The following is a 22614-nucleotide window of genomic DNA, read 5'->3' on the forward strand; positions in this document are numbered from 1 at the left end:
AAGGAGCAGAGAAAAAACTAGGCTTTAGACACTGTTTGGCACACACACACCCCATGTGTACACATACACAGGCTGGGAGCCTCAATGATGTCCCTCTGGAGGCTTTACCCAGGGCAAAAAACAAAACAAAAAAAACCCTGGCTAGCCCTCCCCCCATAACTACAGCACTGCCAGGGATGATCGATGTTGTATCTGGAGGATGGTGAGTTCCGTGCCCTTGCTTTACTAGGTAGGACCATGGCCCTATAGCTGGTTAACCCCAGAGGCAGACCCCAACATCAGACGTAACCCCAAAGCTAGACTTGATCTTAGCCAAAAGGCCAAGAAGCGAAAGCTAGAAAGGAAGGGCACGGTGGTTTGGGTGAGACGTGAGTGCTTGGGGGACTGGGCAGACAGTGAGGGGAAGTGGGTTGTTTGGATGAGCCAGAAGGCAATGGGGTTTAGGCAAGCTGGAAGGAGGAGGGATGATATGGGTGAGGTATAAAGGGAGGGGAAGAAGGAGTTGATGAGGTGAAAAAGGAGGGGAGGGACACGGGTGGCACTGTGGGTTAAACCACAGAGCCTAGGACTTGCCTATCTTGCTCCCGTTGCTTGGTCCCTGCTCCTGCCAACCTAGCAGTTCGAAAGCACGTCAAAGTGCAAGTAGATAAATAGGTACCGCTCTGGTGGGAAGGTAAACAACATTTTCGTGCGCTGCTCTGGTTCGCCAGAAGTGGCTTAGTCATGCTGGCCACATGACCCGGAAGCTGGACACCGGCTCCCTCGGCCAATAAACGAGATGAGTGCCGCAACCGCAGTCAGTCATGACAGGACCTAATGGTCAGGGGTCCTTTACCTTTACCTTTACCTTTTAAAAGGAGGGGAGCTTAGTCATGTGCAAAGGGAGAGGGTTGGCGAGGGGCTGGGTAGGTGGGATGGAGTGTGAAGCAAGTGAGAGCAGCATCCTTAGTTCTATATACAGGTGGTGCTCTGGTCTAAAGCACTAAGCCTCTTGGACTTGCCGAACGTCGGTGGTTCGTATCCCTGTGACGGAGTGAGCTCCCATTGCTCTGTCCCAGCTCCTGCCAACCTAGCTGTTCGAAAGCATAGCAGTGCAAGTAGATAAATAGTACCAGTAAACGGCGTTTCTGTGCGCTCTGGTTTCCGTCATGGTGTTCTGTTGCTCCAGAAGCGGTTTAGTCATACTGGCCAAATAATAATAATAATAATAATAATAATAATAATAATAATAATAATAAATTAATATTAATAACATGACCTGGAAAGCTGTCTGTGGACAAATGCCAGCTCTCTCAGCCTGAAAGCGAGATGAGCGCCACAACCCAATAGTTGCCTTTGACTGGACTTAACTATCCAAGGGTCCTTTACTTTTTTCCTTTTATATGAAAAGAGAATGAGTAAATAGAGCTCCTGAGTCCTAATACTGAAAGGGGGGGGGGATTTTGAAAGTACACTGAAGAAAGTGTGTGACAAAAAGTATTTAGATTATTATGAACCCTAGCAATTGACATGTTCTTTCATGAGCTGGCTTAATAAGTCTGCCTCAACCCAGATTTTTCAGTCTGAGCCCACTTGCAGTATTTATCCCTGTATAATCAGTGCTCTCTATCTTAAGATAGCATAACTGTGACCATTTTTGTAACTCCCACACTGTGGAAGTAGTAGTAACCACAATAACAAATGGAACAACAATTAAAAGCAAGGAACGAGCATACAGTATAAGGCATACAAGCGCAACATCTTTCTGTTTACTAAGGACACATAGTATTATAATTCCTGTTTTTTGAAAAAGAAGAAACAGGGCTTGGTTAATCAAACAGTTCATAGTGGGCTTATTTGCATTTTTACCAACTAGGGAGGACTTAGCCCCTCCCTTGCCAAAGAATCTGGGGTGGGACCTTTGCAGGTTTTCTTTTTAAACGTTATGCTCCAGGCAGTGGAGCAGAAAGGGTCTGTTAAGGCAGCTGGGATACAAGCAGCAGCAGAACATCTATTGCATTTCAAATGCTTTTGCTTTCCTGTAAGCCTCAGAGATTTAGTCAACTTTTCATCAGCATTTTTCTTCAGAAGACAGGATACACCTTTTCCTCTTTCTAAAAGAAGGAACTGATCTGCCTGCAATCAGAAGCAACTGCTTTCAGTATCTCAGTTTTTGCTACTTGATTTGTGATACATTTAGCGCAAGAATTCTTCACCGGAATTATCCACTTTCCTTGATGATGAAGAAAAGCTTGTAAGTAGCCAGCCTGAGACTTTGCATGTAAGTTTTGGTATGTTAAAAAGTCAAGGAATGTAAATTTATGTTAGCAAATTTGTTGTATAGTCTTCTAAAAGGCTTCGCAGCCAGGGCTGATTTGTGCAGTGGTTATGTTGCCTCTCTGTAGTTTGCTCTTGCAATATATATAAACAGACCTGTGCCATAAACCCTTCCTGTCATATGACAGCTGATATGTGAAACTCTGAGTGATGCAACAAGCAAGGTATTCATAAAGCAGAAATCTTTTCAATCTTAGCTGAATGACCAAGGCTTTCCCTATGTTTGTTTTTTCTCCGTGTTATCGGAGGAGGAAGAGAAGCTCATTACCAGAACAATTATTAACTGCCATTTCTGACTGAGCTATGATAAGACAATTGAAATGTGCACCTTTATCGTGCTGGGATCTTCATCTTGACAAAACCATGTGAGACTTTCATGCCTAGATATCAGAATGCCTGAGATTTACTACATGATTACAACTATTCACTAGCTTCACAGCATCTACACCATGCATTTAAGGCATTCAAATGTCACACCAAATACTACACTCATATAACAGTCACACCTTCCCCCAGAGAAGTCAGGGAAATCGCAGCTCTCTGAACAACTCTCTGTGCACCTGACAAACTACGTTTTACAGGATTATTTGAGGAAAGTTGTGGCTGTTTAAAGTGGTATAATGGTGCTTTAAATGTATAGTGTCCTGTGACCCATATTGTTATGGCTTCTGCTCAACCACTCTTAATGGTTTATCCATGCTTTAAAGCTCTGTGTCTGAGCACTTTTCTTTTTTCTTGCTTACTTTCTTTTTTGCTCTGGAGCCTTCCCCAAGAAAACCCGCTCTTTACTGCTGAATCAGAGCAAACAGCAATCCGTGGAAAACCCAAATTTCCATTTGGTGTGCTTCTGCTTTGAAGACTGTGCTTTTGTGGGGAAAGCGCCATGGTGGGGGGGAAAGAGAGTGCCTAGACACAGAGCATTAATGTGCAAACGTGTGTCTGGAAAACACAGGGCTAAGGGTAAGTATGGATAAACCCTTATATTAAGCACCTTACTAGTCCATAGTTCAGAATAATCATGGGAACCCAGGAAGCAGTCATGATACAGAGGTAAGATTACTGGTCCCCAGCACAACCTGAAAATGCAAGGGATTGAACCTGCAAAGCTGTGACACTAGGTGTCTCCAAGGCAAGGCAAGAAGTGAAGGAGCTGCACATACTTGTCAATGGATGTTTCATCAGGGAGTCTTATTAATTAAGACATGGTTTCCTGGGAGTTGGGGATCTTGGTGTGTTTGGATGTGGTACCCATGGCACTTGGCTGGAGCTATTCCCATATTGATCTTTCTCCAGATCTAATGTGGACCAGCGGATCTGTTGCATAGCAGGACTGCCTTTTTGTACCTACATCTGCTCTATTTGTGGATCCACAAATGAGGCAACTGGAACAAAGCCAGTGTAAGTCTCTCTCACCCAAAGGAAACCAGGCCAGTTAGAATTGGCCCAGAACTTTCCATTGATGGAGGAAGTGAGAAGCACATAACCATCTTTTTCTCTGCATGTACCAATTGCACTAGAGTGATAATTCCCAGTGGTACTTGCTTAGCAAGCGGACTGTCATTCTTCATTTTTTTTTTGCTTCACATGAGACTTAACAGAGTTGCTCATAAATAGCAAGGACATCTGTTGTTTTTCTAATAGAGTTGCATCAAATAATCTCACTCAGCTAATGGTAAGGCTTATGTTGAACAATGCCTTCTCCATGCTGTCACCTCACTATCACCCCTAAATTTGCTCTGGAGGGTTCTCTAGTCCTTCTGGGCCAAATTTAGGGAGGGGTTCAAGGGACTGTGGAGGTAAATCACTGAAAACAAGTTCCCAGAATTCTCAGTGAAGAGGGAGTGGTTGTTAAACCGCTCTGCAAATTGTAGCTCTGTGAGGGGAACAGGTGTCTCCTAACAACTCTTACCACCTTTAAGAAGCCACAGCTCCCAGAATTCCTTGGGGAACTGATGACTGCTTAAAGTGGTATGATGCTGCTTTAAATGTAGAGCATGAATGTACAGTGTGTACAGGCTGCCCAGTGTCTTCCTTCTGTGTGGAGGAGGTGATACAGTTTTGCCTACATAAGCAACAACACTTGGAGAATTGGGTTGTTGTCATTATTTTTAATGATTTTAATACTGGTTATTTAAAATATAACACAAGGGGGTGGTGAAAGAAGCAATGTTGGCTCCCATTACCAAGAAGAATATTCCATCAAGAAAAGATAATAATAATCCAACCACCATAATTTAAATATATACAAGAATATAAGCTGTCCATAGGTCCAAGATTAATGATTAAAATAAATCCATTCAAATTTAGAAAGAGCAGTGCAATACAACCTTGAAGTATAAGTCTCTTTGCAACCGCAATGACTCGTCTGTGAGTTCCTACATCATAGGAATCTAGTTTAAAAGTATGTGAACTTCTGTGGATATCAAAGATATTTCCAAAAGGAAGTTAATACAAAAAGCTGTTTCTGGCCAAAAGTGAGACACCACAGGGCACTGCAACATCATATGTTGCAATGAGACATTATCATCATTACATCACCAGTGTCTGTCTGAACCAACCTTTCCTGTAAAGACACTGCTGAGTTCAGTATACCCAAAACATCATTGTTGTGGTTGCTGAAGAAGTCTCAATTTTAAAACCATCATTAGCGTACATTCTAATGTTGTTCCTTAAGCACTTTGAGTATCCACTTTACGACATTCCAATAAATAATTATTTTTAAAAAACCAGCAACTACAGGTTTAACTTTCTGTAATGTAGGGTTGCCATATTTCAAAAAGTGAAAATCTGGTCAGAAAAGTTGTTGAGTTGTTCTTGCAAAATCGGAAAGAAACTGGACATTTTAAAGCTATTTTTGAGGAAAACGCAGGGGGGGGGGACACTAGCGACATTGGTTGCCGTATGTCCGGATTTTCCCAGGCATTTGGCTGATTTCTGCCAGGAAACTACTTTCGACTGCAGTATTCCATGTATGTCCAGGAAATTCAGGACGTATGGCAACCCTATAATGATCCAATTATTCCCTCCACCAATGCAGCAGATTCTGAAGCTGACCGTCGATAAGCAGGATAAAAAAAGCTCAAGAGATCCAGCACTTAGCCGGCACTCATGATGCACAGAGTTTCTTTAAAGCCACAAAGACCATCTATGGGCCAATAAATCATGGCATATGCCCCCTACGCTCAGCAGACGGTATCACACTTCTTAAAGATAAAGAAGCTATTGCACTGTGCTGGAAAGAACATTATCAACATCTCCTTAACCACAACTCCCCCGTAGCTGCTGAGGTCCTCTCACAAATTTCCCCAAAACAAATTAGAGATGAGCTTGCAGTATCTCCAAATCTGGGCGAGTTGTATACAGCTATTAACCAATTGGAAAACAACAAAGCCAGTGGACCTGATGTGATACCTGCCAAAATCTTCAAAGTGGACAGAATTGAACTTACACCACAACTTCACAAGCTCATCAAAAAAATCTGGGAAAGAGAAGAAATCCCAGCAGACTTTAGGGATGCCAAAATTATCAATCTCTTAAAAAAAGGTGACAGAACTGATTGTGGAAACTATTGAGGTATCTCTCTATTAGCTGCGGCTGACAAAATTATTGCAAGGATCTTAGCAAACCATCTCTTACCAATATCCGAGGTCACCCTTCCTGAATCCCAAAATGGTTTTCGGCCTTCAAGGGGGACAGTGGACATGATTTTCACCGCTCGACAGCTTCAAGAAAAATGCAGAGAGCAAAACCAACTCCTGTATATGGCGTTTATTGACCTGACTAAAGCTTTCAACACTAAATCGTAATGCCCTGTGGACTGTCCTTCTGAAAATTGGCTGCCCAGATAAATTTGTAAACATCATTCGGCTCCTCCATGATAATATGAATAGCAACAATCACAGATAACAATGGCTCTCAAAGTGAACCATTCACAGTGGGATCAGGTGTTAAATGGGGTTGTGTTATTGCCCCAACTCTATTCATTATTTTCATTGCCATGATCCTACACTTTGTCGAAGGGAAACTCCCCACCGTAGTAGAAATCATATATCAAACAGATGGAAAGCTCTTCAAAGGCTTGACAACCATATGTCAGGAGTGCTCTGATGGTGTTTCCTGCTTGGCAGGGGGTTGGACTCGATGGCCCTTGTGGTCTCTTCCAACTCTATGATTCTATGATTCTATATTACCATTCAGCTGTGGTTATAGTAGTCCCTTTCTTCTTATATTCATAGACCTTAGGAACATCAGAAATAGAAAAACAGAGGTGCTTGGAGAATCAAGTTGGAAATATAAAAAAATGATGTCTCCTTTTAGCACTCCTGTAAACATTCTGAAAATAGCAAGGATGTGGAAGGAGATGTGCAGAGGTATCTTTTTGTAACACCTGGAGGCTGATTTGTTAGGCAAATAGGCCCATCAATCTCAGCCAGCCTCCACCTGTCTGCTGTTCTTACATTCACTCCAGAGGGTGGCACTGGATGTCAACTTCCTCCTCTTAAGTTTCAGTATTCCTGTTTTAGAGCTCAGTACGACAAAGGCAAAACTAGAGTTAGTTGGCTCTATTTTTCATTGGCACTGCCTCCAGCTACTGTTGGCATCTCTGCTTTCTGCACTACCAGGGCTCATCCACACTTCCGTTTGTCCCATTCCTAGAAAGCACAAGTCCAATAAATTTTCCACTTGCCCTGCATCTTTTCCAGGGAAAACCCACCCTTTAGCCCTAAACTAGAGAAAACTCGAATTGCCATTTGCTCCAACTGAGTGCTAAAGAGCAGTTTTCCCTGGGGGAAACCAGAAGGATAAGTGGAAGTATGGATAAACCCCCCATCACCATGGGTCCCAACCACCACTGCCTTTGTTTGGTGGGGGTGTGCATGCTTTTTGCATTAAAAGAGCTTTGAAGGGAAGAAAGATCTGGGTAAATAGCTTGCCATCTTTTCATCCCTTGAAGCCGGGTGCAGATGGTATAATGAAGTGGGATTGTGGTTGTGCCTGCTAGTCCTGGACCCTTGCATTAAGTTATAGCATCTGTAAGGAGGGCAGGTGTACATGGATACCAACGTCCAACGTGATGGATTGTGTGATGTCTACATTGCAAATTATGTGGTGTAAAAATCACATCATTCCTTCCAAGCCCCTCCTTTGTGAGGGTTTATCATGAGTTACTGACATTCAGTTAATACAGTATCTGTATTTTTGTTCTGTTATGGTACAACTTTAACTGAGTTTGTAGTGCTTTTGATTTTGGTGCATTGGATGCAAAAAAGTATAGATATAGATAAAGAAGCTATGCATGCAAAGTGTTCAAGGAGGTGCGGCTGGCAGACATGATTACTTCATTCCTGATATTGATTATGCAGGGCTCTACAGGGGATTAAAATTTGCCCAGGAAGAAATCTTTAGAACAATCCATCCCACAATTATATATATATAATTATATGCACCCATGTTTAACTCTCCCATTGAAACAGCCCATGAGACTTGAGTATGTTGAAATTTAGGCTTGAACTTGTCCCTTTTTTTCGGTAATAACCGAGTGCATTTCCCCAAGAAGCAAGTTAGTTCCTCAGAAAGGCATGTGAAGGACAAGTTCCTCTTACATGAACTTAGGAAACCGTCTTACATAAAGTCTGACCACTAGTCCATCTAGTTCAGTATTGTTGACACTTGGGCTTATCCACACTTCCTTTTGCCCCACTGCTTTCCCTGGCGGGGAAACAGCACTTTAGCACTCATTCAGAGCAAACAGCAATTCAGGTTTCCTCCAGATTGACGTTTGCTCCAGTTTAGAGCTAAAGAGCAGGTTTTCCCTCAGAAAGGAACGGGGCAAGAAGGAAACCGCTTGGATCTGTGCCTAGAAAGCATGGATCAAGTGGAAAACCACTGGGCTGTGCTTTCTAGGCATGTGATAAGCAGAAGTGTGGATGAGCCCACAGATTGCCAGAAGCAATTGATAAGATTTCACATAGAGGTTTTTCCAAATCCCACCTTATTGGCAAAAACTGTGGTATAAACAATAAATCCTGGGAAGATGAATGCTCTTTGAGTTGGTGGTTCCCATGTGCGGGAGACAGGCAAGTTACCCATTCTGTATGAGAATGTGCTCCCTCTGAAGGAGCAGGTATGTAGCTTGGGGGTACTCCTGTATACACTCACTGCCCACATGTCCTCTGTGTCAGGAGCACCTTTTACTATCTTTGCCTGGTTTGCCAGCTGCAGACATATCTGGGCATGGATAGCCTGACCACTGTGGTTTGTGGGCTGCTAATTGCAAGGCTGGATTACTGGAATGTGCTCTATGTGGGACTGCCCTTGGAACCAGTGCAGAAGCACTTGCTGGTGCAGAATGCAGCAGCCATAATGCCGATGGGGTAACGTGGTCAACAATATGCGTCACCATTGTTAAAAAATCTGCACTTCTGAGCCAGGTTCAAGACCCTTGTATTAATGTACAAAACCCTAAATAACTTTGGTCCAAGATTTCTTAGGGACCTCCTGAAGCCTAATATCCCAGCTCAATCTCTATGATCTTGTATGGGAGCAATGCTGGCTGTGCACTGAATTGGCGAGGCTCACGTGATACTGACATGAAATTGAGTTTATATGGTCATTGACCCAGCTCTGTGGAATGCTCCTCCTATACAAACTAGGCAGGCATTTTCTGCCTTGACCTTTAAATATTTGCAGAACACTTTTCTTTAGTGCCATGCTTATGCAGGCAATTCAGGTGGGCACTTTTGTTAATAGTTAGTTGGTGATCTGGTTGGTTTTTACGGTATTTGGTTTTTTAAAAGTGGTTTTGATTTGTGTGTGTGTGTGTAATTGTTGTAAACCATTTTTTAAAACGAAATTGTATTTTTATAAATACATACCAGGAGATGTCCCCTTCTTCGTGTGCTCCCTCCTCAAGAAGTCAGGAGGGTGGCAACATGAGAACGGGCCTTCTCTGCAGTGGCTCCCCATCTGTGGAATGCTCTCCCCAGGGAAGTTCGCCTGGTGCCTTCATTATACACCTTTAGGCGCCAGGCAAAAATGTTCCTTTTTAACCAGGCCTTTGCCTGACCTGATCTACATCCTATACCCTTTTTAAAATGCTAACTCTTTTTAGGGGGTTCTATTGGGTTGTCGTTTGTATTTTGATTTTATGTATGTAATCCTTTATGTGAAACACCCTGAGACCTTCTGTTATAGGGCGATATAGAAAATAAATAAATAATAAATAAATGTCAGGGATTGAACCTGGGACCTTCTGCATGAAAAGCAGAAAGGTGTTTATTATGGGATGGGTGCTGATGCTTGCATTTTTTCCCCACAGTATCTACACAATGCCATTGGCATCAGAATGTCAGCCCTCATTCTGGCTGGGTCTGATGGGAGTTGTAGTCGAACAATGTGTGGGGAGCCCCAGCCCCCCCCCCCCCCACTGAGACAGACCCTATCCTCAATCAGTGATTACTCATTATGAGGGCAATTTGGAACTTCCATGTTTGCAGGACTCCACTGTGACACAATACCACTGAATACCAGTTGCTGGCAGGTGCACAATGAGAACAGCTATTGCCTTTAACATAATGATGGGAGACTGGGACACCTGTAGTGTTATGTACTGAAGTTCTCACCCTGGGCCAGCAGGGGGATACTGTAGATAGTTCAGGTCCATATATGCAAACAAGGGATCGAAAATGACGTTCAGTGATTGGATAGTTACAGAAAATGTTTACTGTTACGTTCTAGTGGAGCTCTATGTAAGCAGGCTGGCTGAACCCTTCAGTTCTGTTCTGGCCTGTGAATAAACAAGAGCTGTTTGAAGAATCGCTGTGTCGTCTTATATGTTCACCCACAACTTAACATGTAGCCCTCTAGATGATGTGATACCAGTGCTTTTTTCTGGGGGTATTCAAAGGTACCCAATACCGACACACACACCCCATGTGTGGCACTTGCTGCAATGACTTCATGGTGAGTACTAGCACCTTTTTTTCTTTTTCCTTTTAAAAAAAGTACTGATTACAACTCCCATTATCCCTAACCATTGGTCATGCTGGCTGGGACTGATGGAAGTTGGAAACCTCTTCCGAGCTGAAACCTTACAAACCCTCCTAGCCAGTAAAAGCCCTAGACGACCACAGTATCTTTACTGGAAAACTATCTGGGAGAAGAAGGTGTTTGCCTTCACATTAAAACACTTCCTATCACTGCAACCGAAGAAAAGTTAGCTGTCGTTTGTATGATTTTTGTTATCATTATCTAGAAATTCCACTGATTTTTATGAGGCCATAAAAATGGCCTCATATAAATGGAACCAGAGAACAGATAATGTAGAGTAGCTTTCATAGCTCCACCACCAAAGATATCTACCGTATATACTTGAGTATAAGCCAACCCGAATATAAGCCGAGGCACCTAATTTTAGCACAAAAAACTGGGAAAAGTTATTGACTCGAGTATAAGCCAGTTCACCACACCACAAACCAGGTGGTGGCAGCAGCGGAGGAGGAAGAACAAGCAGCCTGAAAGGGCTCCTTTCGGGCCGCTTGTCCCTCCACCGCTGCCTCTACCACTCACAAGAGCAGACATAGGAGCTGTGATTGGGAGAGGCACAGTGCAGCACAGTGCCTCTCCCAACTGCGGCTCCTGTGCCTGCCATTGTGAGAGGCGGGCAGCGCCAGCAGGACCAGCAGCAAGAAAGGGCTCCTTTCAGGCCACTCATCTCTCCACCGCTGCAGCCCGCCTCACTCGAGTATAAGCTGAGGGGGGCTTTTTCAGCATTAAAAATGTGCTGAAAAAGTCAGCTTATATTCAAGTATATACGGTAAGTTAATACGTGCAGTTAGACACCACCCTTCTAACACTCAAAATGAATATTATTCCCAGATTCATTTGTATTCTGAGAGGACTATAAAAACTGGGTTTTTATATCTAGATCATATTAAAAAGAAATAAATTCCTTGTTTAGAAAATGCCTTTGGGGCTCAGCAACATCAAGAATATCCTTGCAGAAAATGAAGCTACAAATTAAAGAAGACTCTTTTGAAATCCCAAATTTGGAATTATATTGCTATGCTTACCTACTGTCAAGTACTAAATTTAGGAATCCCACTGTTGGCCCTAATTTTCCAATGTGGGCAACCCACAGCGCCACCCGCGTCCCAATATGGAATATATTAGCTAATAAAAACAAATTTGATCCATTTTCACATGCTAAACTTACTCTGTGGTGAAACCCCACACTAAGCATTGCAAAAAAGATGGTAATATGGAAAAATTGGAGGAAAGCAGGTGTATTGGCATTGCACCAACTGATAGATGGGGAAGATGGAATTTTATACTTTTGCTATTTTAAGACAAAAATATTGTCTATCAGATGCAGCCCAATGGCAATATCTTCAATTACAACATCTATTACAACAAGTGTGTTTGAGCCGTTCGAAAGCACATCAAAGTGCAAGTAGATAATTAGGTACTGCTCCGGCGGGAAGGTAAACGGCGTTTCCGTGCACTTCTCTGGTTCACGAGAAGCAGCTTAGTCATGCTGGCCACATGACCCGGAAGCTGTACTCGGCTCCCTCGGCCAGTAAAGCGAGATGAGTGCCGCAACCCCAGAGTCAGCCAGGGGTCCCTTTACCTTTACCTTAAGTTCAATATACAGATGGTAAAAGATGATTGGAACTTTCATTATTACCCAGATAGTGGGAAAATGTATTAGCTTCAATACCTAAGGTGTAATTAGTTTTAAAATTAGGACTAATGCAATAGAAAATAATATTTAGAGTTTATTGGACCCCTTTATGGCTGTATAAAAAAGGGTTAGCTAAGATAGCTCAGTGTTGGAGATGTGGCAAGGACAATGCCTCTCTGAAACACATGTTCGTACAGTGTTCTTTACTTAACAAGTTTTGAGAGAAAGTTCTGCACTGGGTAACTATGACTGTGCAGAAAAAGTTAAATCTTTCAGCAGAGAATCTTTTATTGAACTATATACCTGCAGTTTGGAAATTATCAACGGGACAATGGAAGTGGATTTCCCGTGCCCTAATGGTGGCCAAGATATTGATATTGAGGAAGCCAAGATATTGATATTGAGGAACTGGAAAAAGAAAGATATGATACTCCTTCAATCAATGGATTGATATGACATCACTGGCAATTTATGAACGGATTGCTTATCGGTGCAGACTCTGTATGGATAAATACGATAACATTTGGAATGAATTTATACAAAATGTAGTAGGCTATTAGCATTTACATAAGCACTAGGACACAGTGGCGTAGCATGGGGGTGCAGGGGGGGCCGGCCGCACCGGGCGCAACATCTGGGGGTTAGGGTTAGGGGGCGCAAATCCACGGGTTAGGGGGCGCAAATTACTTGCCTTGCCTCGGGTGCTGACAACCCACGCTACGCCACTGCTAGGACAATAACACTATACCAATTTATTCAAAAATGCATGGGAATGTCATATATTGCTCGCTTTTTTGTATATTTTCACTTTTATATGTATATTTGTTGTTCACTTTTCCTCCTTTTTCTGTATCACTTTATTTCTTTTAATGGAAATCACCTTAAAAAATTATAAATATTAAAAGCATCCTTCAAACACTGTGGGATCCATTGGCTGAAATCTCCACAGTGTGAGAGGTTTCACTTAATCTGGAAAATGCAGTTAGTGCACAACGCTGAGCCACGGTTGCTGACAGAAGTAAGAACCTTTCGGCATATAACACCTCTGCTTGGAGATCTGCACTGGTTCCCGATTCATTTCAGGACCACATTCAAGGTGTTGCTGTTGGTATAACAAAGCCCTTCATGTGTACTTGCAGCATTGCCTTGGCCCATATGTGCCCACTCGACCCCTTTGATCTGCAAAACTAGCCCTGATACAGGTGCCACTCATTCCGCAGTTGTAAGAAATTGGTCTTTTAGTGTGGCAGGTCACACTGCCTGCCTGTAGATGTGAGGCAGGAGCCTTCACTGCACTCTTTTCTGTGCCTGCTTTAAACATTTTGCTTATGCAAGCCTATTCACCCAGGCAGATGTTGACGTGCTTTAGCCTTTCTTGCTGCTAATTTTATTTATCTTTATTTATCTTTAATTTATTTTTGTTGCTTTTCATGTTGACAGTTTTAATACTTCCTGTAAAGTGCTTAGCGGTTTTACTGCAATCAAGTGGTGTAGCAATTTTGTTAAATAAATAACCATATATATAATTTGGCTAAATATTGTTGTGGAGCAGAGTCCTGGTTTTTCTGTTTCTCTCTCTCTCTCTCTCTCTCTCTCTCTTCTATATAGGTAGACAAGAGACATGATCAGAGTTCAAGGAGACATCCCAGGCCAAGGAAGGTGCAGAGCAGGGATGGTGAGGGGTGTGGCTTAGGGAGACGGGTTGTGCTTAGGGAGGGAATGCCGAGGGCTAGAAAGAGTAGCTTGAGGGTCCACATTTGCTCCCTGTGCCTGAAGTTCTACACCCTTGCAAGAGATGCATAGGATTAGGAAAGATAAGTGTGTGCAAATAATATGTATAAGAGTGTGTGTGAGAGAGGAGTGAGGTTAGATGATGAACAGGACTTCTTTTAGTACTAAGAAGTAGTTATTTCCAATACATTGTTGGTATGGCCAGGGGCAGATTGGGGGCTGTGCCAGTGGTGTCCATGCACCCAGTTCTGAGCCAAGGGGGCACTGTTTCAAACCCAGGTTGCTGAGGCATTGTGCTTTGGGAAGGAAGTGTGAGGCTCTGACAGAGTCCTAGAAACCTCCTTCCTCCTTCTCAAAGACTAGTTAGCACTTTCCCAGCTTTCGGAGGCAGGTGATAGGGCTCTAGGACCCTCCCAGAACCTTGCATCTCCTTCCCAAAACACAGTGCCCCCTTACCTGGCATTGCACAGGGCACCATTTACTGAAGTCTGCTACTCGTAGAGCAGAGGGCCTGATCCACACATAGTGTGCTGAGCTACATCCCATTGGCACCCTGTTACTCAGACTAAGCCCTGACAACAAAGACCAGAATGCTGTTCCCCTCTGAAAGTCAACTTAAATTTGCTTCTATAGATATAAATTAGCATGTGGAGATTTTATGCAAAATTGTGTCATGAGTTTGCGCCCCAAGTCTGTCAAGTACTTAGCTATGAGCTGTTCAGCACTGGAGCCAACTGCCTGTTTTGTACTGAAGTTCTCACCCTGGGCCAGCAGGGGGATACTGTAGATAGTTATGCAAATAAGGGATCGAAAGTGACGTTCAGTGATTGGATAGTTTTAGAAAATTGTTACTGTTACGTTGTACTGGAGCGCTATATAAGCAGGCTGACTGAACCCTTCAGTTCAGTTTTGTTCTGGCCTGTGAATAAACAAGAGCTGTTTGAAGAATCGCTGTGTTGTCTGATAAGTTCACCCACAACTTAACACTGCCCCTGGGAGGTGTTGAGCCCTCCTTCACTGGAGGAATTTAAGGAGATGCTGGACCATCTGCCAGGGATGACATAGCTGCATTTTGAATTGCAGGTCCTACACTGAGCAAAGGGCTAGGGCTGGTTGATTTCCAAGATCCCTTTTGTGGAAATAGGGTTGCCATATTTTGAAGAGCAAAAAAGAGGGCACATCTGACAACTTCTACTTTTAACTATTGATAGCTGTGCCGACTCTCGTTTTAAATACCCATGAAGAAAAGAGCGTGTCCTGGAAAAAGAGGGCATATGGCAACCACTGTTTCCAGAACGTAGGTATTCATGCGTCTGCCTCAGAGGCCATCACATGAATTCATTCATTCAGACAAGATTTGGGTGTGGAAAATGAAGCAACTAGCATAGGTCCAAACCTGGTGACTTACAGGTTATTTACAACTCTCTAATTCTATATAGGCCACCCAGACAAAGATGCACAGACCATGCCTCCATTTGTTGGGAAGTACTTTGAGAAACAGAATTGCTCTGCCTTTGAACAGCTGAATGTGAACTTCCTGAGTGGTGAAAATGACAACCATCTCAGGCACAAGTGCCTAGTGCCTATTGGGATTGGTAAAATGCCAAGAGTAGGCGGAGCCGGGGCCAATGACAGGCAGGCCCAACTAATCCTAGTGAATTGTCTCTGTCCATAAAGGCTGGCTACACAAAGACTACGGAGGAGGAAGCTGGCAGGCAGTACTGGACTGGTTATAGATAAGGCAAGCAGGTGGGAGGAGCTTGCTGAGGACTAACTGAGATGTCCCATTCACCCTAATGGATCAGCCTCTACTGCCAAGTAGTGGCTCTTCAGGGTGACTTGCATAGAAGAAGAGACAAGTTTTTAGTCCATTTATCAGCTCTGGCTGCATAAATGTTCCTACTCTCCCACTTCTAAAATTTCTTCCATGTCATATCCCTCTTCTCCTCTGAGAAAACCAGAAAGCCTGTTAACCTTCACACGGCCTGTCCTGCTTGCAAATTTATAGGCTGATTGGGAAGAGGTTTCAGAGAGTGCTCAAGTTCTGTGGAATCTCAGGGGCAAAGGGCACATAGCCTACTGAGAGGATGCTTGAAAAGCCTCTGATATATGATTCAGCTTCTATGTTTGTTGGATCGAGGCCACCAAAGACATAAACAGCAACTGAATTTCACATCATAGGCATGGACAGTTATAGACATGGGAGGAGGCTACACATGTTTCTGGGCATGCTTTCCCACTGAAAGGATTTACAGTTGTTGCAAGTTATTTTCTCAAGTAAACATTTTCAAGAACAGCTCCAGGGACATTTCCCTCCCTCTGTCATTTTGGCCAGAACTTTGCATACCTTGAGCCACAGAACCACTCTCCTAACATGGGCATCACTGCAGCTTACCTGGATGGGGCTTAAGTGGGACAGAATGGGGCTATCTCAAATAATGCAGCTGATCCAGTAGGAGCACTGGATTCTATACACCAGTGCATCCACACTGGACCCAACTTCTCACCTGTCTGTCACCTCTCTCCCACTCCCCAGCTCAGTCCAATCTAATATTTATATTAGAAGTCACTTTGACCACCCATAAAGATGGTTCTTTTTATTGTTCTGCTCTTAGTTATAATTCTTCTCCTTCATTTCTATTCTTTGTATAAATCACCAAATACTTTATTATTAACCACTGGTATGAAAATTGTTTTAGCTTCATTGTAAAAGATATTTATTATCCTCTGCTTCAAAGTGAAGAACACAGTGGGCTTATATCAGAGTTTAAAACTAAGTTACAAAAATAAAATCAGGCTGCAGATAACAACAATAATAATGACCAGATGATATCAGTTAACATGTGGAAATTAACTAGCAGAAATAAATTATGATATGGTAAAATGCTCCACTTAGTGAGTGGAGCCAGGAAGGTTTTTAAAACTACCAGGAAATGTTTTGTAGTTTTCCCCCCCTAGATAAGTTCCTGATAAAATCTAGGGTGGTTTATGCAAATTTACTGAATCTCAGACTTAATTTGAGTCATATCTTGTCACAGTTCAGACCTGTATCATTTTAACAGCCCCAGGACTTGGCTGGGGGTGGGGGCATCTGTCCTACTTTACATAAGAACATTTGTTGTTGTTGTTTAGTCGTTTAGTCGTGTCCGATTCTTCATGACCCCATGGAGCAGAGCATGCTGGGCACTCCTGTCTTCCACTGCCTCCCGCAGTTTGGTCAAACTCATGCTGGTAGCTTCAAGAACACTATCCAACCATCTCGTCCTCTGTCATCCCCTTCTCCTTGTGCCCTCCATCTTTCCCAACATCAGGGTCTTTTCCAGAGTCTTCTCTTCTCATGAGGTGGCCAAAGTATTAGAGCCTCAGCTTCAGGATCTGTCCTTCCAGTGAGCACTCAGGGCTGGTTTCCTTCAGAATGGATAGGTTTGATCTTCTTGCAGTCCATGGGACTCTCAAGAGTCCCATCCAGCACCATAATTCAAAAGCATCAATTCTTCGGCGATCAGCCTTCTTGATGGTCTAGCTCTCACTTCCATACATCACTACTGGGAAAACCATAGCTTTTACTATACGGACCTTTGTTGGCAAGGTGATGTCTCTACTTTTCAAGATGCTGTCTAGGTTTGTCATTGCACGTAAGAACATAGGAAGCTGCTATAGACTATTTTAGACTTTGGGTCCATCTAGCTTAGTATTCTCTACACTGACTGGCAGAAGCTGTCCAGGATTTCAGGCAGGGTTCACTCCTGGCCCTACCTGGAGATGTCAGGGATTAAACTGGGGGGGGGGGGTCTTCTGCATGCAAAGCAGGTGCTCTACCACTGAGCTATGCTCCTTTCCCCTACTTCAGAGACAGCAATGCTCTGGAATGGCTGTCAAAGTCCAGGTCCAAATATAAAGAACCCTAAATAATGAGAACAGAAGCCTTGAAGTTGCCCATCACCTGAACAGCAGACCGAGTAGGCACACAGCTCACCTGGCTACAGCCTTCCTCAGCCTAACTACGGTATGATACAATCCCATTGAGCCTCTGAGTGACCCCCCCCCCCAAGTCATCACTCAAGATTTCTAGGACTGGGCGGGAGATCTCTCAGACCAAATGATATTCTAGGGGGGGAATGACTAGGTTCCAGAGCCACTCCTTTTCAAAGTAATGCTCTGGGTATCCTCCAAGAAATGCATAACTACAAGCAGAAACAGGAATTCCGGCGAGGAATTCCCAGGTTGCATTGTGGTCAGAGCAATTGTTTCCTCTCTTTCAAAAAGGCAGATTTTGTTTGACTTTGGGTACACACTCTGAAATTTTGCAACAAGGCCTCTCCAGACATCCTTTTTTTTTTTTTTTTTTTACTGCACACTCATGATGATTTGTGTCCGTGATGCTCTTGGGGTGGCCCCATGCAACTCTGCTTTCAATACTGTTTGTGCCTGCAAAGGTTTTGGGTTATTCACATTGCCTCATTTCCAGCCAATGCATATCATATAACTTCCTGCAGAAATCCCATTACTTTTTATATCACAAATGAGATGGTCCATCCTGTTTAGCCGCCTGAGGCAAAACAGGAAGGAGCTGCCTTGCCTCTGCTGAAGCCTCACGTACTGGGGTTGTGCAGTGGTGGCTTCTGGTGAGGTCTCATGAGATTTCCACAAGACCTTGCCAAAAGCTGCTGCCAAGCAACCCCAGCGGCTACAAGGGCGGGGTGTGCCCACGGAATCCTGCCCCCCAAGGTGACTGCTTCAGTCCCCCTCACAGGCCACAAACATTCTGATTTATTTCTGATCTGCTCTGGTTGTGCTATAGCCTATCCAGACTGTAATCATAGAATTGTGAAGATGGAAGGGATCCTGAGGATCTTCTAGTCCAACCCCCTGCAATGCAGGAATACGCCGCTGCCCATACAGGGATCAAACCTGCAACCTTGGCATTATGAGCACCACGCTCTAACCAACTGAGCTATCAGGAGTAGCATTGGGGAAGCATCACAGAACAAACTAAAGCAGAATAAATCCACTACCAGTGCACTATCATTATGTCAAGAACATGATGCAATAATGGAAGGGCCCAAAGTGGTGGTGCAGAGTAATTGTACCTCTGTGATGTGTGACCATTCTAGGACTGGTGCAGGCAATGCATCTCAGATGATGCTACCTCTGTCAAAACCCAGTTCTCCCTTTGAGAATGTGTGTTGTGTTGAGAACACAGAGAATCAGAATGCCCAGCTGCCTTCCCTTCATGGGCAGCAATTCTGCCCAAACTTACCGGGGGGGGGGGGGAATCACATTGAACTTGATAGGACATACTTCTGAGTAAGCCTGTACAGGATCACTATTTTCATTTCCCCAAGTAGCATAACAATTAGAGATAAATACATTGGGTCATGTCTAAGTAGATGCACCCTTACTTCTAATGGCAGCTTGTGGTTTTGGTTTGGCTTCTGCCTGTGCAAGCCTTCATCTGATTTCTTTGAAATGGTGCATAAAGTCTGGAGTAAGGGCGTTATTGGCAGTGCCTTATTTCTATGAAAAATAGTGTCGCTACACACTGTGCCCCCCATCTCCCCCACCATCCCGTCGCTGTTTGCTTGTATTCCCTCTGCCACTATCCCACCACCACTGCTTGTCCACCTCCTCCCTCCCTTCCCCCTGCTTCAACCACTACCGCTGCTTCCCAGAGCTGATTTGGTGTGACCCTTTTACAATCACCAAAACACCTTCCAAGAATGTGCCTGGCGATTGTAAAAAGGTTGTGCCAAAGCACCCCTGCTCCCTTTCTGTGATGTTTTCAGATCATTTCCAGGTTCACTGTGATGTGCACGTTTGCACACATATCAGATGCACCTCAAATGGTTTCTGCATGTATCAGTAACTCTCAGTAATAAGAAGGTCAATGGTCTCAGGTTGCACAGTCTAAAAGTCTCAACATAAAAGAAATGGAAATTGGGAGGGAGGAGGAAAAATGAATATTCAAGGAACCAGCTCTTAGTCACCAAATTCTTACAAGTGTTCTGTCTGGCAAGGGGTGAGGGAGCAAGCTCTTTGGTGCTGGCGCTTCTTTGGCCAATAGCTGGGCCCAGGCTGATCTTCCCCTTGCTGTGATATTCTTCCTGGGAGGCAGGGGGTTTAACTTCCCAGTGGACTTTCGCCCCCTGGATGACGGCACAGGCCAGTGTGTTCTGATTTTCAGCTCTGCAATCCCAACTGGTGCACATGGATAACAGGTTTCCAATAAAGCCTTAAACATCTTTATGCAGAAGTGAGTCCTGCTATTTTCAATGCAGCTTACTCCCCCACTCCCAGTAAACTGTGTGGTGGAAAAATCTGCGCACAAGGCAAAATCAGACACTTTTATCTGTTTTCCATTTTATCAGGTTCCCAGTTTGTCAGTGCAGGAAAGCTAGCTGCTAGTATTAAAGCCTTCCCAACAGAGCCAGCCACTCAAGGAAAAAGGATACAGTAAGTTCTTTTCCTTGGTAAAGCAGTCCTCTCTTTAAGCAGGATCGCCCCCTTCTGGTAATCATATCATCTGCCATGCCAACAGAAATAGTGAATAGGCAGATAACTGCGCAGGATACAAGGCTGAATGCATGAGATTCTGTCCAGGGAATCTTCTGGGATAGATGAATATGTAAGTTCTGGCCTCTGTCCATTTAAATTGCTCTCAATTTCTCATTTTTCCAGTCTCAAGTTCGGTTTGCTAGATTTCATTATGGAAACTCATGAGCATTTTAGCATGCATCTCTCCCCATAAGCACATTTTTGTATGCAATTTTGTCTAATATACACCTTTTTGCAAATAATATTTTCCCTAATACAATGCATTTTTGAAAGTTAAGCAAAGTGTGTGTTGTTAATATACACTTTCCCCTATTTTTGTACATTTTGCGTTTAGAGATCTGCATTGCAAAATTGAGAAATGTGCAAATTCTGATGGATAGCTGTGCTTAACTTTGTGTATTTTTAAAACTATTTCTTTAAGAAAATGTGAATTGTGTAGGTTTCCATTAAAATGTAAAAATTTCCCTTTCCCAACTTGTTGGACAATTGCTCAAACTCGCTTAGCAGATTTGCAACTCAGAACAGAACCAGTTTTGGTATAATTCACTGGTCCAAAAGCAGGTTTCAAAGAGCAATTCAGCCCTGCCCTGTGACCATTCATCATCAATAAAATGCCTGAATTTTGCTCAATTATTAAATTAATAATTAAATATGGACACCTTCACATATTACAGAAGCAATAGTTTGAAATGGAAGACTAAGCTTCATTTTGAATTAAATTTCTTCTCCACACATGGAAGAAAATGCTTCTTTTAAGGTGAAGCTCATATAAGGACATGTGCTCAAGTAATTAGAATTATTTTAATTTGCTGCATTTTCTTAAGTGCAACATTTAAACAAAGGGGGTAGCTTTTGAAACCACCAGATGTTTAATTGATTGATCGATCTGATTATTCAGCTTGTTGTTGAATAATGGTTTCACAATTCTCCCTAACTTCTTCACATCCAGAGGTCACTGAAATAATATCTCTAACCAGCTTGCTCAAATAACTGATGTCTCAGATCCGATTATTAATTTGCAGCTTACTAGCTCACTGGGAGCCCTGTAAAGCCATCTCTTTCAGCAGTTGCAAAAGTTGTATAAAAACACCACACTAATTCTGTTTCCCTTTCCTTTTCTCCCACTCCAACCCCACTGCAGGATCTGAGTTCAATTTGATGACTCGTGGCGAAAATATGCAGAGCAACGTGACGACATGCACTGACACCATTGATGAATTCCGGAGTCAAGTGTACCCTACGACGTACTCTATAATCTCAGTGTTGGGCTTATTAGGAAATGGCTTTGTGCTGTGTGTCCTTATAAGAACATTCCAGGAGAAAACAGCCTTCCAGATATACATGCTCAACCTTGCTACTTCAGACCTGTTGTTTGTGTGCACACTGCCTCTGCGTGTGGTATACTATGTCCACAAGGGCAACTGGTTCTTTGGTGACTTCCTATGCCGGATCAGCTCCTACGCCATGTACGTCAACTTGTACTGCAGCATCATGTTCATGACGGCCATGAGCTTCTTCCGCTGCATTGCCATAGTTTTCCCCATGCAAAACCTCAGGTTTGTAACTCGGAAGAAAGCCGTGCTGGTATGCGGAGCCATTTGGATCTTCGTGACACTGACGAGCATGCCATTTCTGCTGAGCGGCTCATACCTGGACAGTTCGAGCAACAAGACTAAGTGCTTTGAGCCCCCACAAGAAAATCAGGTGCTGAAGCTGGTGGTCCTCCATTATATTGCATTATTTATTGGCTTCATCATTCCCTTCATCACCATCGCCGCCTGCTACACCATGATCATAAGAACCTTGCTGAAAAATTCCCTGCAAAAAAAAGAAGCAGCCCGCCGGAAAGCCATCTGGATGATTGTCATTGTCACCTTGACCTTCCTCTTGAGCTTCGCTCCCTATCATGTCCAACGCACAGTCCATATTCATTTCCTGATGAAAGGGGATTCGCGTCATGAGGATACCCTCTACATGCAGAAATCTGTGGTGATAACGCTTTCCCTGGCAGCTTTCAATTGCTGCTTCGACCCACTTCTCTATTTCTTCTCTGGAGGCAACTTTCGCAAAAGGATTTCTACTTTCCGAAAGGGGTCGGCCTCCAGTGTGTCACAGGCACACAAGTTCAAGATGTCCTTAAAGAACTTTGAGGAGCAGCCAGCTAATGGGAAGGCACAAGAAGAGATGGGCTTATAGCCTTTGCAGAAGCTACCAGAAAATCCTGGCAGGGTGGGAAGCCAAAAGAGCTGGCACACTGCTATCTCTTAAGTTATGAACATGATGGTGCAGGGCAACCTGGAACTGGCATGACCTCTGGTGTCCTTCAGATA

The 22614-nt window shown here is 43.5% G+C and overlaps 1 protein-coding gene across 3 annotated transcripts; it reads left to right on the forward strand.

The window, feature by feature from the left end:
- Positions 1–1788: 1788 nt before the first annotated feature.
- On the forward strand, positions 1789–22482 carry CYSLTR1 (cysteinyl leukotriene receptor 1). 3 transcript variants are annotated; one of them, XM_081848134.1, is made up of 4 exons: positions 1790–2233; positions 3610–3714; positions 20098–20182; positions 21426–22482. In XM_081848134.1, exon 4 carries the CDS (start codon positions 21443–21445, stop codon positions 22478–22480), a length of 1038 nt encoding a protein of 345 aa, XP_081704260.1. In that variant the 5' UTR covers positions 1790–2233; positions 3610–3714; positions 20098–20182; positions 21426–21442; the 3' UTR covers positions 22481–22482. The 3 variants fall into 3 exon arrangements, with proteins under 3 accessions (XP_081704261.1, XP_081704260.1, XP_081704259.1); XM_081848133.1 differs by lacking the exon at positions 3610–3714 and having other exon boundaries at positions 1791–2233; XM_081848135.1 differs by lacking the exons at positions 3610–3714; positions 20098–20182 and having other exon boundaries at positions 1789–2233.
- Positions 22483–22614: the final 132 nt, after the last annotated feature.

This window comes from Podarcis erhardii, assembly GCF_964252035.2.
Source record: "Podarcis erhardii genome assembly, chromosome: Z".
NCBI lineage: Eukaryota > Metazoa > Chordata > Lepidosauria > Squamata > Lacertidae > Podarcis > Podarcis erhardii.